The sequence below is a fragment of the Manduca sexta genome, chromosome 11, assembly GCF_014839805.1.
Source record: "Manduca sexta isolate Smith_Timp_Sample1 chromosome 11, JHU_Msex_v1.0, whole genome shotgun sequence".
Classification (NCBI taxonomy): Eukaryota; Metazoa; Arthropoda; class Insecta; order Lepidoptera; family Sphingidae; genus Manduca; species Manduca sexta.
The window spans coordinates 165,073-181,671 of record NC_051125.1 but is presented as its reverse complement, the minus strand read 5'-3'; the positions used below and the strand labels follow the sequence as shown (position 1 = coordinate 181,671).

The 16,599-nt window shown below is 37.9% G+C and overlaps 2 protein-coding genes across 2 annotated transcripts in view; both read left to right on the top strand.

Moving 5' to 3' along the window:
* The window catches only part of LOC115445809 (MAGUK p55 subfamily member 5), a 140,923-nt gene extending 130,372 nt beyond the window's left edge, over positions 1-10,551 (top strand). The window contains 13 exon segments of the mRNA XM_030172253.2: positions 1,463-1,553; positions 1,556-1,657; positions 2,734-2,957; positions 3,381-3,551; positions 3,880-3,991; positions 4,474-4,571; positions 5,533-5,752; positions 6,221-6,353; positions 6,638-6,801; positions 7,320-7,484; positions 7,910-8,041; positions 8,423-8,604; positions 9,014-10,551. Of these exon segments, the coding sequence (XP_030028113.2) occupies positions 1,463-1,553; positions 1,556-1,657; positions 2,734-2,957; positions 3,381-3,551; positions 3,880-3,991; positions 4,474-4,571; positions 5,533-5,752; positions 6,221-6,353; positions 6,638-6,801; positions 7,320-7,484; positions 7,910-8,041; positions 8,423-8,604; positions 9,014-9,196 (1,977 nt within the window). The 3' untranslated portion in view covers positions 9,197-10,551.
* Positions 10,552-13,996: 3,445 nt separating this feature from the next.
* LOC115445796 (breast cancer metastasis-suppressor 1-like protein) overlaps positions 13,997-16,599 on the top strand; it is a 122,069-nt gene continuing 119,466 nt past the window's right edge. The window contains exons 1-3 of the mRNA XM_030172231.2: positions 13,997-14,315; positions 15,512-15,662; positions 16,174-16,267. Of these exons, the coding sequence (XP_030028091.1) occupies positions 14,114-14,315; positions 15,512-15,662; positions 16,174-16,267 (447 nt within the window). The 5' untranslated portion in view covers positions 13,997-14,113. The remainder of the gene's footprint in view (positions 14,316-15,511; positions 15,663-16,173; positions 16,268-16,599) is intronic.

Sequence of the window (16,599 nt, the reverse complement as noted above, 5' to 3'; positions counted from 1 at the left end):
GTCGGCATAATTGTGTGGATTGACGACGGGTAATCATATCTCTTCAGCCAATACTCTATCTGGACCAGGTACAGTGGTGTGACTTGGCCGTGCACATTTAAAAAAAGTTTGGTCAAAAAGTACTCTACTTTTAAATACTTAAGTATCTAAGCGAATATTTGGTTATCTATTATATAGGTATCTATTATATTTACTGTTGAGCTAATATTTGTAGTATTTTATATACATATTTTAAAACAACCGATTTATTCTTGGAACGTGGTTTACACAATGAGGATATCTAATTGTTTATGTATAATTAAGTACGCGCTAAATCAATTGCAATGGATATTATGGTAAAATTAATTGGCACATCCATTCTACTGTTTTTCTACAACCGTGATATTGTTTTGTGACGCAAATTATGTTTACATTTATAGATGTCATTAAGTAGAAAATAAAATATTTACCATTGATAAATTTATATCTAACAGAAAAAAATAAAATTCACCAAAAACCTTGAACGAATGTAAAACTAATGTTGTGGAAAATAGATAAGGATTTTTTCCTTAGCCTTTGTCATATCCGAATTTTAATTTATAGCTATCTTTGAACTCACAAAGGTGTAGAAAATGATGTAGACAAAAACTGGAAAGATAATTAATAGACTTCTATGAAGCATTTTGAACCTTATTTAACATAGCTCTGCTGAAAACATAACATTCCGCCTTGATTCACTATTCCATTACGAAACGCAGATAGAATTTCTTTGATCGTAATGGCAATTCGACAGTAAATCTAATAAATAATTGGAATTGGAGGAAAACTATGAATTATAGATATCCTCACATCAAAGTTTTGATGACATCATTATATAATAATGTTTTGTGTTTCCGTATTACTTGCTTTTAAGTCAAACTAAGGTCAATACGTAACGTTCATTATGACAATGAAAGGGCGTAAAATAATTTCCGAAAATATTACGTGAAATAAAAAAATAGGCGACTTGAAATCTAATGCTGTCATCAAAACATTGATAATGTTATAATTAATGCGATAATACTAATACCATAGGACATAACTGTGGCTCTTGACTATAGAAGAGGGATTGCAGAATCACACTTTTTTGACGTTGTTTATATAGGGAGATTACTCAACTTCGTACATACATCTAATCTATTAAACTGAGTTAAAATCTTTCGAGTTGCAAATTATCTATTACAGCAGCCCGCTTTAATTGTGTCGACTGGGCAGGGATGAATCGAAATATAATTGTTATACATTATTTAGATTCCGTCAATATTAACTCTACCAACAGTTCTCACCTGAGAAGAACGGACTCGAATCTTTGGATAGTCGTGTGTTCGACGGTGTTCTATCTGGATTCCATTCCACTTATTATCAACTGCAGTGGAATTAAATTGCTGTGCCCATAAAAAACTAGCGAATACCACCGTTATTAAACTCTATCTCTCTCTTCCAGGAGCAGTTAAGACAACGCAAAGAGGCGGAGGAGCGGATCGCGGCGCAGAATGAGTTCCTGCGCACGTCCCTGCGCGGCTCGCACAAGCTGCAGGCGCTCGAGTCCAACCCCCTCCAGTCAGTGGCACTGCGTTCGTCAACGATGCGTACGAAGACGACGTCAGCGATGACTCTTCGCAGCTTTACGCTGTTGTTGGTGAGTACACTGTATTTTTTATTAGATCACCTGATTCTCTAAATATCCTGAAGTAAGAGACCAATGTCTTACTTCAATGAAGTGTGAGGTATTGCGTTTAATTACAAAGATAAGTTTTATTTAGTTTTGATTCTAAAAATCTTACTTGTATTGCCTGGGTTTGTGTATATACTGATAGGGTCGGTTAGGGCGGAAATATTATATATATAAAATTGAGTACACTAGTTGTGCTTCCCTAATTCTACACATATAAACACCCGCATATGTTTATGCTATTAGAGAAATAGCAAAAACATAAATGCGATCAATTGATAACTAAGGAATATCTAAAACGTTCTCCGCTGATTTGATGGGCAATCGTTGTAGTAAACACGTCTATAAAACTACGTTTTCCTCGTGGCCGATATAAAGTGGGTGGCGAATGGTGGGCGAGCGGCGCATTAATTCCGCTTCACGTGTGGATGGCTCCACACCGGAGAGAGTATTGGGCCTTTTATGCGGGCCTCGTGGTACACACCTCGATTGAGAGCCTTAGGAATTTGGTTTGAACATCCAAATGTTATTAACCTAAATTGGTTCTATATTGACAAAGGTATTTTATCTATTTCATATTTCTGTACAACTGTATGGTTGGGTGTTCCCACTATGTGATATAGTGTTGTACAACATTTGTTATGTAACATTATAACACGTTTATTATTAGTAAGTTACATCGTAAATATTCAATGTTGTTACATAACACTTTATCACACGTTTGAGAATATCTTACGACATTTTCAATGTTCTATACACAGTAAATACATTTGTACACAAACAACACGTAACGATCAAGTTGGCTCTAATAAAAATTAAAGAACACTAATGTAATCGCAACCTACACCCAAATAATTCTTATATTATGTAAGTAAAAGCTTATGAAGACGCTCAGATGTTTATTAAAAGTAAATACTGAAACTGCTGAACAGATTTTAACAACAATTTGCCAATAGATAGTCCGTTTCCGAATACATTTTATCGAGAGTATTTATATAGATATGATTTATTTTAAATTGAAAATGTTTATTTATTTCCTCCAGATTACCAAGAAGTATGTGCTGCGCTCACGCGCGTGCAGAAGGCGCTGGGCGCGAGCGGCGAGTCGGCGCTGGCGGCGCGGGTGGCGGGCGCGGCGGGCGCGCTGCTGTGTCCCGCGCTGCGCACCGCCCTGGCCACGCGCAGCGCCGTGCTCACCGCCGCCAGGCACAAGCGGCCCGGCCTAGCGCCGCCGCACACGCATCGCGCCACTGATCGGCTTAAAGATGTGAGTATCCACAAAGATGGTACTTGTCACGTGAACTTGCGGTTATCAATATAGGACATCAAATTACAATCATTTGTTTTTACTTGGTAATTGAGAAGTGAAAACTTCGGAATATAGGTTACAAAGCGATCTCATAAGACTACCGGCCTAATTTCTTTTTTTTAAATACTTGCTCGGGAAAGTGACCCCACATCCCACTATTGGATACGGTGGTCGCTAGCCAGGAGCATATAAAATATATCCTACTACCAGCGAATTCTATGTTTACTTGTCATAAACCTAAGAATCCTCTACGCAAACGGGCTATTTTAAACAGCAAAAATAAAATAGAGCGTTAGATTAATTTCCAAATAAGCAAATGTATAGTAAGTGGGAACGAAATGACACTATAATATGTAATAAAATCCTCAACTCCTGCAACAGTGTATGGACGTGCTGGGCGCGCACACGGCGGCGGGCGGCGACAGCGCGGCGCTGGCGGCCGAGCTGCTGTCCATCCTCGGCGGCCTCGAGCTCGAGAGCCTGGTGCAGGCGCACGACCAGGCCGCCGCGCTGCTCGACCCCGCCTGCTTCACCAGGGGGAAGAGGCATAAGGTGACATAGACAAGTTTATAATTCACTGCAGGTGTTGATGTAGTTAAGGTTCACTTTATTTACTGAATTTCGAAATGAAACGACGTGCGATCATTTCAAAGTTATATTGGGCACTGACTGCTTATTTGCTAATGTTATACATTTATAGGTCGAACAGCAGGTAGCTACAGGAATGGCGCAAAGAATTGAAAACTCATAGTGATTCCAGGTCTATTTAGGTTTAGAATAAATATCTTGAATCGTAGTTGAAATAGATATATTGGCGGATGAAATACATTGCATTGGTGATCATGATATGATAACATCTAATTGTAATAATTTGTTTCAGAGCGGAAATAATTACAATCACAAAGGTGACGACAAGATGGCGACGCACTCCCCCGACGACCCGAGCGAACACATCAAAATTATCAAAATAGAAAAGACTAACGAACCACTTGGTAAACTCACGGATCCACTTTACATCTTTAATGTTTAATCAATACATCAAGGAGAGATTTAGAAAATGATAATTGGACTTTAATTCAAGAATAGACAGCCTGATAAAGAGTCCTTTAGAATGTAATTTTATTTTCCTTAGACTGCAATATTAGATGTCAAAAGAACTGCAAATTTAGATGATAAAAAAGATAATGATATTTTAATTCTTGTGACACCTAGAAATTGTAAACCATTGTTCTTCTTTCGTTTCTAACTGATTGTTCTTTATGATTTGTTATGTTTACGCGAATGTTAGACATTGAAATAAAACTATTTTATCTATAGAAGTCTGTAAAATCTTCGAAACATCGGCAGAAAATTATAACACAAAAAAATCGCGAAAAAATCCGCAAAATAGTTTTATTTCAATGATCTTAATGATATTGTGAATAATCTAAGAATGTGAAAAGATCTTGAATGACGGCTTCATGTTGTGTTACAGGTGCTACAGTAAGGAATGAGGGTGAAGCGGTGATAATCGGCAGGATAGTGCGGGGGGGCGCCGCGGAGAAGTCGGGACTACTGCACGAGGGGGACGAGGTAAACCATACTACTAGGTGTCACGTTACTTCAAATGATGTTTGTGTAAAAGATAAAGTTCCGCAGCAAATCAGAGCTGTATTTTTATACATGTTATCGACTGATTTTGCGCTTTTTACTCGTATTATTTGTTACAAATTACTTAATGTAGAAAATTATTTATATTTTTGTTGTATTTTGATGCGGTTTCGACCATGCGTAAAAGATTTTCTTTATATTTTCCCGAGATGATCACATAAGCCTATATTTTAAGTTAGACCGCTAGGAATACATAGATGAAAACTGTATTGAATTTCATATGGTAGTATTTGAGTGATGCGTATACAAACACACAGACACACGAACAGACAAAAACTCTACGTCAATTGCGCATCTGTCTACCTTTTTAAGGATAAAAGGCGTGAGTATGTATGTATGTGTGTATACAAAGATGTAACTGATAATTTCATTCACGATGACGCGTCACTTTACTTTCCCTAATCGCTTATAGTGTGCGTAAGCAGCATGATTGCACACTCACACCACGATAGATAGCGTTGAGGGTGAGGCTTGAATCAGTCGCCTCACCTCTCGAGACCTCGCAATACCCCCGCTCCCGAAATGGGCCTATCTTTATCTATGACTAGTGACCCGCCCCTGCTTCGCACGGGTGCAATGCTGATACTAAATACACTACAGAAAAACTGTGAACGTTGTATATAAAAACATAGCGGCCCGCTCTGGCTTCGCACGGGTATAACATAACAAAATAACAGTATTTCTCCACTATTTAATGGATGTCATTATACATATAAACCTTCCTCTTGAATCACTTTATCTATTAAAAAAACGCATCAAAATCCGTTACGTAGTTTTAAAGATTTAAGCATACATAGGGACATAGGGACAGAGAAAGCGACTTTGTTTTATACTATGTAGTGAAGTGAGGTATAATAAGACTCGGCTTGCACCCGGCGCGCAGCTGCTGGAGGTGAACGGCGTGGCGATGCGCGGCAAGTCGGTGCACGAGGTGTGCCAGGTGCTGGGCGCGCTGTCGGGCACGCTGGCCGTGGTGGTGGCGCCGCGCGCGCGCGGGCGCGACGCTCGGGACGCGCGCGCGCCGCACCAGCGCGTGCTGCACGTGCGCGCGCACTTCGACTACGACCCCGAGGACGACGTCTACATACCCTGCCGCGAGCTCGGTCAGTACGCCACCGACATGCACATGCAGATTCAGACACATACTCTTTGCCTATAATACAATAATAATGCAATATGGAGACAATTTATTAGTGTACGAATTCCAGCATTACTGGGTCGATCGTTCGGGACTGATTTTGAATCCCGTGCTTTACCGTGCGGCAATAAAAAACAAAGGCTTACAAATAATAAATGATGTACTTTCATTCCCATTTCCCAAATGTCACCAACCAAAACCCTTGTTTTCTCTTCTCTTCTATTCACCAGTAAAAAAAACAATAATTAAAATTATGTCAATGTAGTGAAAGCGCAATAAAGGAAAACCAACAATTCTTCCTTCTTATTACAATTAACGTGTAGAAGCAAGCCACTGTAACAATTTCTCACAAGTATATGATGACCATCCTGATAGTAATACCGCCAGACACTAAAAAACAGAAAACATTAATCAATTTACTTTCATCTTCCAGGCATAAGTTTCCAAAAAGGTGATGTTCTACACGTGATCAGCCGCGAAGACCCTAACTGGTGGCAAGCGTTCCGAGAAGGGGAGGAAGACCAGACCCTCGCCGGACTCATACCTAGCCAGGCGTTCCAACATCAGTGAGTACCTACTACTACTGAAACATATTATGGTCTTGGAGTGTAGGCGTTCCTAGAAGGAGGAGAGGGGATTAGTTCAGCTATTCTTCAGCCTGGATTATGTATGCGTATTATTACACTCAAAACGTTATATTTATTCGTGTTTATTGACATAGCGTATAAGGTCTTCTTGATCTCCTTCCGTAGAATAAAGTTGAGATTAGGTATCTTCATGTTTTGACGTCCATTCTTTTCTACCCCATCTGAAAACCAATCCGCTTTACACATTCTTTTTTCATCACCAGGCGTGAGTCAATGAAGCTGACCCTGGCCGGAGAAGTGGCTGCGCGAGACAAGCCTCGCAAGGGCGGCACTCTACTCTGCGCCAAGAAACCTCCGCGGAAGAAGAAAGGCAAGAAGGCCACGAGCGAAGCTGGATACCCGCTATATTCTACTTCTGGTGGTGATGGTAAGACCTATATTATTGTTTTTTGAATTTTCTCTATTAAGATCATCACGCTATTATCTCCTAACCGGTAAGCAGAGGTGTAACTATGCCATCAACTGTTTGCTGTGTTTTTCGTTCCCTGATGAGTTATGTCTATCGCCATATTAGGCACAAATACCAAGCTCCTTGTATTGCATTATAAGTTTTAGAATTTGGAAAATGGAAAATATACTATTAACTAATTATTTTGTCTGTTAGTGCCCATTCCTCCCACATTCCGTGCAGGTTGTGGAGCTCATGGGGTTTCCATAGTTTCATCAACTCCACGTATAATAAAGACCTTCTCTTCCATATAATAATGTTGATTGGTTGAATCACAATCACAGACAATATTAATTTAATCAAGTCAAAACGTCGTGCCACGTGGGGTTCGCACCTAACGCTCGAGCCTACGCCGAGAGCCAATGTGCTGCGTAGGCTTGGGCGCGTAATTTGAATGGCTAATGGCCACAAGGTTGTGATGCCGTGTTGTGTTGCAGAGTACGAGCAGGAGGAGATCCTGACGTACGAGGAGGTGGCGCTGTACTACCCGCGCGCGTCGCACAAGCGGCCCATCGTGCTGATCGGGCCGCCCAACATCGGCCGCCACGAGCTGCGCCAGCGGCTCATGGAGGACGCCGCGCGGTTCGCGGCCGCCGTGCCGCGTTAGTACCTATTATCTTACACTTGCACACCATCACATACAATAGACATATAACTTCGAATTTTAAAGCATAACCATACATGTGTACCAAACGGTGTACAGAGTCAATTTGATATTTAATAAACGCCTTACTCGTTTTTACCTCAGTGTGTTAAAAATCAATAATGAGTAATGAATATTTCATAAAAAATCCTGGTTGTACTTTTGATATTTTTTGCGCGTGAGTGTATTTTTCAATAGTGTGATACATTTGCATCAAATTCTGTATAGTAATATACGATATAAAGACGACGTAAGGATACCACTTTGAAAAACGAAGATAGTTGATAGTCCTGGTGATACTTTCCACGACCATACTAGAAACATCGAATAAGCTATTATCAGACCTGGAGTATTATATCCCATAACCCCGGCTATGTCCCGCAGACACATCTCGCGGCCGCAAGGAGCACGAGGTGCCCGGCCAGGACTACCACTTCATCTCGCGCACGCAGTTCGAGGCCGACATACTCAACCGGAAGTTCGTCGAACACGGCGAGTACGAGAAGGCTTACTACGGTATGTTACTTCACTTTGTGGAAAATATCCGCTGCTCGATAGTTTTTGAAATTCATTGAAAGTCGTACTTAAAGTAATGTGAAACATTTTCGTAGGACAATAAAATTTTATTACCGTTATTCTTTCAACAAATGGTGTAACTACAATGTTGTTTTTAATCTAACAGTGTAACTACTGGACATAAGATTTAACGACTCATGTGAAAGCATGGCGAGCGCAGTGGAATACCAAAAAATACTTTGTAATTCAAGGTGGTGGATGGTGTTTCTACTGTTTATGGGCGGTCGTATCGCTTACCATCAGGCGAACAGCAAGCTCATCTCATCATTGAAAGCAAAAAACAAATCATTTTCTGTATTTTAATTTCTTGTAATCTGACAGGTACATCACTAGAGGCAATCCGCGAGGTGGTGAACTCTGGCAAGATCTGTGTTCTGAATCTGCACCCGCAGTCGCTGAAGATCCTGCGCAACTCAGACCTCAAGCCATACACCGTGTTCGTCGCGCCGCCGAGCCTCGAGAAACTACGGCAGAAGAAGATTCGCAACGGAGAGGCGTTTAAGGTAACGTAGATACCTGTATAGGTCATTACATCAAAGACGCGTCCCACCACCTATGAAACGGGGGTGTTGTGGGGTGTCGAGGGGTAAAGAGACTGATCCAAGCCTCAGCCTCGACGTTACTCATCTTAGTGTGCGTATGCACATGTTGTTAATACGCACACTATAAGCGATTGGGGAGAGTAGTGGGGCGCGTCTTCGTGAATGAAATAATCTATAATTGGAAAGTTTTTAGTTGTTGTTAGAGTGAAAAATAGTAGCCATGGATATTTTGAGTTTGTTGAAACTCCTATCGGTTTAGTATGTTTTGGAAATACAATTTAAAAATCATATAAATATTTGCTTCAATGAATGCTTTCAGTATAAATTCTTTAACAATCGTGTTTTATTTATATATTCGTTTTGTGAACAGGAGGAAGAGCTAAAAGAGATCATAGCGACGGCCCGCGACATGGAGCTGCGCTGGGGCCACCTGTTCGACATGATCATCATCAACAACGACACGCAGCGCGCCTACCAGCAGCTCCTCAACGAGATCAACAGCCTGGAGCGCGAGCCGCAGTGGGTGCCGGCGCACTGGCTCAAGCACACCTAGCGACCCACGCGCGGCGCACGCGCTCCACGCACACGCCACGCACGCGCCACGCACACGCGCACGCGCGCCCCGAGGGCCGCACGCGCCAGTGCTCGCCAGGACGTTAGTGCGACACCGAGTGATACAGTGCGAAACCAATTCCAAACGAGTTCTGTGCATGAGTCTTCAGGCATGGACGCCGTGCATTGCGACATTATTAGTGCCACCACGGGCGCGGACTACGCGCGCGACACGTGCGTCGCCCGGCGCGACTCGGCGTACAAGCTGATGCTGATGTTGGAGATGGTGGCGCGGATGGTGGTCCACGTGCTGGTGGACTTGGTGAAGGCGTTCGACCCGAGAGTGTTGCGCGACCGCCTGTTCGGCTGGGGCCGTCGCCTGCGCCCGCCAGCAGACGACATAGAGTATAGCGATGTGTTCCCAAATTATTTAGTTAATAACGACAATCTGAAGCGAATAGTGAGCGAGTGTAACGAGAGATTATTTTCTTAGTTCCAGCCAGTTCAGACTATGTCGGACTGTTACTATAAGATATCACCACGTACTTCCAGTTATGGACCAAACGGTTTGTAGTTTCGACGTAGTTTGAACAGGATTATCAAATTAATTGAAACATTCCACTGGTCAGGAATGATGCGACATATTGGTTTTGTTGTTAGGTGTGCAAGAAATGTTTTTATGTGATTGAATTTCATTAAGTTTCACTAAGTCTTAGCATAGAATTGCTAAAGAAAGACTTTGTTTAAAAGAATTCTAATGTGCAACTGTACTGATCGAATCGTCATTATGTGTTATTCGTTATGTTACCAGGGTTGCCGATTGTTATTTTAGCCATTTAAAAAAGTCTTCATATGAATTATACTGAAATTTTATCGCAATACTACAAAAGATGTGAAAATATAAAACTAATTGTCCTTTATTCGTTGGCAACCATGGATAAGTAAGAAAATATAATGGAAAGAATAAACAAAAAATGCTTTATTTATTATTTTTTTTCAAATGAACATTAAATTCTTTTGTTATACTCGTAAATACTGGTAACCCTAAAAAATATTTAATTAAATATACAGTGACTGCCTTAAAAATAGTGTTAGTGTTGTATCCGTTGATTGTGAAAATTATTTGATATTGATACAATAAAATTGAGGGTTGCCATGTAAAACTCGGCGAAATGTCATTGATCGATTTTTAGGAGATACATTTTATTACATTCCCTAATGGCTTTACTGCGTATTTGTGATTTTATGATACTTCGTTAAATATTATTTATATAGGTATAATTTATATTTCTCTTTGCATAGCTACCATGTATCAAACAGCGAGAAAGTTTGAATGTATGTAATGACAAATAATAATAAAAAAAACAAAATATATTAATATCCGTCATGTCCTTTAACTGTTCCTCAAATAAATTTTGTTTTCATAAATAATTGTAGTAAGGTTTGCACTTTGATATTTTTATTCAATACTTAACAATAATTATCATCGTTTTTCTCTTTAAATTATTTCCAAATTGAAATTAAAACATTTAAAAATATATATAACTAGATGTGTTATAATATTGTTGAATTTTTACCTTTAAAGCCTCCACCAACAATAATGCAACGGAATTTATAGTTTGCGAATGGTTAAGAAAATTTAAAAGAAACATAGATAGTAATAAATTAAATTAATGCGATGGTAAAACAGTTAAATATTTCTCTATTGCCAAATTTATAAACTGTAGTTATAAAAAATAGAATTTTTTTGAAAAATTTTCTCCTGTAGTCTTGTGAATTTCTCGCTAAGGAAAATGAATCTGTGGTAGCAAAACGATTAGTCACAGTACACAACATTACACCGCTATGATAGTGAGTAGAAAAGCAATATTTTATATCCATATAATCAAGTTTACCTACTGTACAACGACATATCTGTTTTTTATAGTATACCTATTTCAATTAATAATGTTTTTGGCCAAACAAATTCATCATTTTGGCGAATTTACCGTTTAAACTTATGCCTATAGGTACAATAACATAGTTCATAGACGCGAATCGGTGTTACAAAGCTTTACACTGAACTAAATGATACGTCTCACAGTGTATCCAGACAATATTGAAAAGTGCATAAAATATTAATAACCGCAGCATACCTACAGGCCAACACAAATGCAAAATCTTTAGAAAAGTCCACAGCTCTTCAAATGACGTTCAGTGTTGCCTGGTTATACGAAACAAAAAACAAAATGGCAATATAGCAATTGCAATACAAATATGAAACAAATATTCTAAATATTCGATTAAACTAAAATTAGTTCCATTATACTATTATTGTATATCAAAGGTAGATAGAAACGTGCGATCCAAATAATTTAGTGCCAAATACACAGGGCCACCTCGAGCCCACGACATAATAACTATGTGAACTCGTGCGTCGTTTTTATAATAATCACAATTAAAGAGAATCGTGTTATTTTATATATCGTAAGTTCACCATTCCATGTTTATGTGTACTGATTTTTATACATTATGGTGTCATAACGTTTTATTGATGGACGAATTATTTTATTAGTTACGTAAGTTGTGTAAATCAGCGGAAACCTGTGGGGGTGCTAAAGTTTATAAATCTTAAAGTTTCATCTTCATATTTATGTTGTTTGACTTCGCATGGAGATCAATTCTTAAACTTGTGACAGCTTAGTTTAAAATTTGTCCCCAAGCGAAGCTTTTGCGTGAATTTGTCGAGATTTCACAGTATTGATATTATCTTATTTATAAATAGTCCTGTATATAATTTATTAACAACTGAATAAATGAAATTATAAATAACATGTTAATAGTGAACAATTTAATGTAAATAATAGAGTACCTATTAAATTTAATATCAGATAGTATGCGTTTTATTGGTCCCCTTTAGCCTCAAATAAGAAACGTTTAATTAGTACCCATAACTGAGATTAATTTGAATGACTAAACGGTACTGAGCCAAACTCTGTATCCCGTCTATGAAGCACAAGCCTCAGAATATGCAATTCATTCATTAAATTCAGCTGTTCTTAAAAATCTTTATTATTTCTAGACAAGTTTATTGCCATAAACTCGAGAGACACCTACCATTAAATAATAAATAATGGTTAAAAAATAACATACACCTTTATCCCCGAATGGGTTAGCAGAGGAGCAACCAGGGATTCTACTTTTCGCCGTGTGTGTTCCGTCCCATGATGTTATGATAGGAGGTGAGCCTAACGTTATATCAGGCACAAATACCAGTCTCCGGGTTAATACTGAGTAGAAAAATCTAATAGGCTTACCTGCTTTAACCGATGTGGAGATTCTGGCGGGACCAAAAACAAGATGCTTTGTTAGCTTGTTGATTTAATAAGCTGACAAATGGTTAACAATGGTTTGTCGTTGCTCGTAACAAACTTCAAACCGTACTGTGTACCTCTGCGTACCGCGCAAGCCATATACCTTACCTACCTACCAAGAGGCATACTTACATCGCACGCATTAAATGAGAATGAAAGATTCCTCATTTTAGATCTTTAAACTTGAAACATTGTATCCTACCATTGTGGAACGTACCAGTCGCAGTGTTTTCGTATAAAACAATAATTAACTAGATTATCTATCACCTAAAACAGGAGATTGCCTCTATGGCGTAGTTGTACTGCGTGTATGGTACAATACCGGTTTGAGGTCCCTGATTCGAATCCTGGGTCCTGGTTGGTATTTATAATAATATATTCACATCATACTGTAGAGGACGAATCGCAATGAAACTCAAGTAAAACGAGACTGATATTTATTAGGACGGTAGATCGAGAACAGGCCGGGTCGCATTACCCTCGACTTCTTTATAAATATTTCTATACTACATTATAAAATATAGGTACGTATACACCACTGGTAAAGTTATATTGGGCTTTTATTTTAGTATCAGTTCGCAGCCTGGAATTTTTGTCTGCTGTTACAATAAGCTCACTCCATAGATTTAAATCATTAGATGTGCCCGCCCATACTTCAGCTGCACGGAATTGTGTTATCGTTGAGAAGAGTGAGCTCACTCTTTACGTCGTAGTCGATTGTAGTAAGCAGTGAACGGTGCACGTTGTACGTTTTTTTTTGTTTTTTTGATAATCTCTAAATTCATAAAATATGCCTTCCTTATCAAAAATAAACTACAAAGTACAAGAAAAAAACTGCAAAAAGACAAAATTCAATAAACGCGTTTTATTCGATGGTCAGCCATTTTAATTTTTATGATTGATGTTTTAATTTTTCACAGTCAAAATATTTTCATTCAAACAGACCTTACCTTTTTAAATTTGTATATTGATATTGTAGTAATATTTTACTTATAAATGTTTATGAAATTGATTATATTTTTATCGTCTGCCAACGATAGAGTCACAATATAAAAATTTAATTGAATTGATTATATTTTTATTTTTCCGATAGACCCACAAATATAAATAGTGGACAGTTTCAAGGAGTACAGGGCACATCTAATGATTTAAATCTATGGCTCACTCCCTATCACATTATGGAACGGAAAACACAGGCGAATGGTAGTTCCCTTGGTTGCACCTCTGCCTACACCTTCGGGGATTAAGGCGTAGTGTGTGTAAAAACAATAGGTCTTAAAAATAAATAATATGTTTGCCATACTTTAAAGTTTGTCCTCTGAACAATAACCACACACGCCGAAAGGGACAGTAAATTGTAGGTGGCGAAAAGCCGCGTGTCCGCAGTCCATATTTTTATGTTTTATTACATGTTAGGGCAACACTAACTGGCGTTGTCATTATGACAAATGACAATTAATTGACAACTTTGACGTTTCACTTTTGGAAAGGAGCGAAAATCAACAAACACATAAATAATTCTTTATAAACAACGAATTCACTGCAAACTGATTGGAAAAACCAAAATGCCGTCGATGAAAGTGGAAGGTGACAGTGATGGTGATGGAGACATGTCCGGGGGCGACACGGAGCGCTCTGGGGGTTCCTCCCGCGGCCCTGACAGGGACTCCAGCGCTGAGGAGGCTGACGAGCCCGACTCCGATGACTCCTCTGAGATGGATGAGAGCGAATGCGAGAGACGACGGAACGAGTGCCTCGACAATCTCGGTTTGTACTTAACAATTTTAGGTTATGTTTACAAAACAATGGATGTATACCCCATTATCAGTAGTGGAAGGTCAGGGGACATTTGTTCATAGTATCAATTTTGTTTACTTTACACATTCATAAATGCAATTAAATAGTTTATTTGGGTCAATATAAAAATGTAGGTCAGACAAGTAAATTGGTGTAGTTGTTTTGGTGAAAGTATGTTTTTCTTTAAAGCAATGTTACAGTGCTTAAATATATCAAATTAACGAATATACTAAAAGTTACAAATTTTGTTAAAACAGTTTAAAAATATTTTTGGCATATTTTAAAATTAAAAGTTTGTTTATAATCAGTGTTTTCTGTAACATTGGCATTATCAATACATCACAAGTACAACCTATGTGTAGCAGACAGGATCATGTATCTATAAATTTATTTGATATTTGGGATCAATTACTTAACCAATTTTAACTATAATACACTGCAGCAACCACACAAATATTTATTATTTCAAAATGAAACTGTAATTAACATAGTGATAAGGCACCTTTTTGTACACCTGTTCCTCCTGCTACTTTTTTGACATCTTAACTGGTTATTGTATACAACTTCCAATATTCAGACACCTTCATTGAAATTATTAAAAATCAAATATCAAACATAATATATTAACCACATCTATATTAACATGTATTAATAAATTATGTATGCATCCAGTGTAAAGATTTGATAAGTACCTGAACGGATCATGAAAAAGAACAGCCTAATGTTAAACATATTAATGTTCATAAGATACAATTAACAAAAACTAAATATTAATAACATGAAAAAATTTATCTAAGAAATAATAAAAAAACATTAAGTTTAATAAGGTGTAATACAAAACAGGTATACATTAAAATATATCATTATAAATGGAGTTTAGTCTCTTCAAACATCAAGGAATATTATAAGATATTCTAAGGATTAACACATTTTAGAGGAAAAATAATCCTAACTATTATTACTCTTGTTCATACCAAATTGTATCAATATTCCTCCAATTTAATCAGCCAATAGCACTAATTTTTGTGTTTATAGTACTTATCAATATGTGTGGATATGATCATTCACCGTTCATTACATGATCCACTTGATCATTGCTCTATTTCTTATAAAAAATTTATGCGTCTTTATTCAAGTCTATCTAACAAATAAATTATAAATTACAGCAAACCTGGAGAGACAATTCAATGCACTTAGAGAACAACTGTATCATGAGAGGGTGAAGCAAGTGGAGCACCAGCTGGCGGAGGTGAGGAGTGGTCGCTCACAGGAGTACCTCGGACCTCTGAGGAGGCTGCAGGATAATATGAAGATTAGGTAAGTATGGGAAGCATATTATACATTTTGAGATATCATTCAAAATATTCAGTTTGTCTAATAACTAATGGTTGCTTTTAGTAGGACATTTTATTTGTATTAACGGTGGTTCAATAGTAAATTTGAATACAAATAACCTGGTAAAATTCTGGCACAGTTATGAAAATTAAAATCATATAAATTAAATTATACAGTCTGGCATTATGAATTTAGCCATTGTTGCAGGACATAATAATTGAACATGTGTCTCGTTTGCTCATAGCCAGAAATAAACTTCGGAAGATGTCTACTTCCCTAAAAAAAAAATGAATAACATATACTATTTGAAAACACATAGTACTTATTACATGCAAATCTAGCTTTTCTGGTATTCAATATCCTTTCTACAATTTTCCACTAGATATAAAATAGACTAACATTATAAATTCACCGATCATCCCTACAACTCCTTTATGCAAAACAAATCCTATATATACACCAAATTCCATTATTAAATTTTAAATTTGTTCAGGATCGAAGTGGCCGGTATACTGAAACAAATGCGGATTGAAAACATTAAACACAAGTACGAGGCGGAGGAGCAGGCCGCGCATCAGCATTTCAAGGTAAGTTATTATTTATCTACACTTAAATCTACATAAATATAAAGCTTAAATGTCACTTACATTTCCGGTGGATTTAACTAATGTTAGGCTTTTAGGGGCAAGTTCTTGCAAGGCCTTATTTCCCGATTGCTGAATGTGGGTCATGTTTCTTTGTGCTTCTTACAAGCGCGAGACCTTGGGTGGTTGCCGAATTCACCACCCCCTTAAGGCTAACACTGTTAAGGGCAAAATAATTTTGTAGAGAATCAAATTCTAGTTTAAAATATGATTTAAAGATTGGAGTAAATTTTTATTTTAAGAATATTATGACAGGTTTACTATGTAAATGGATT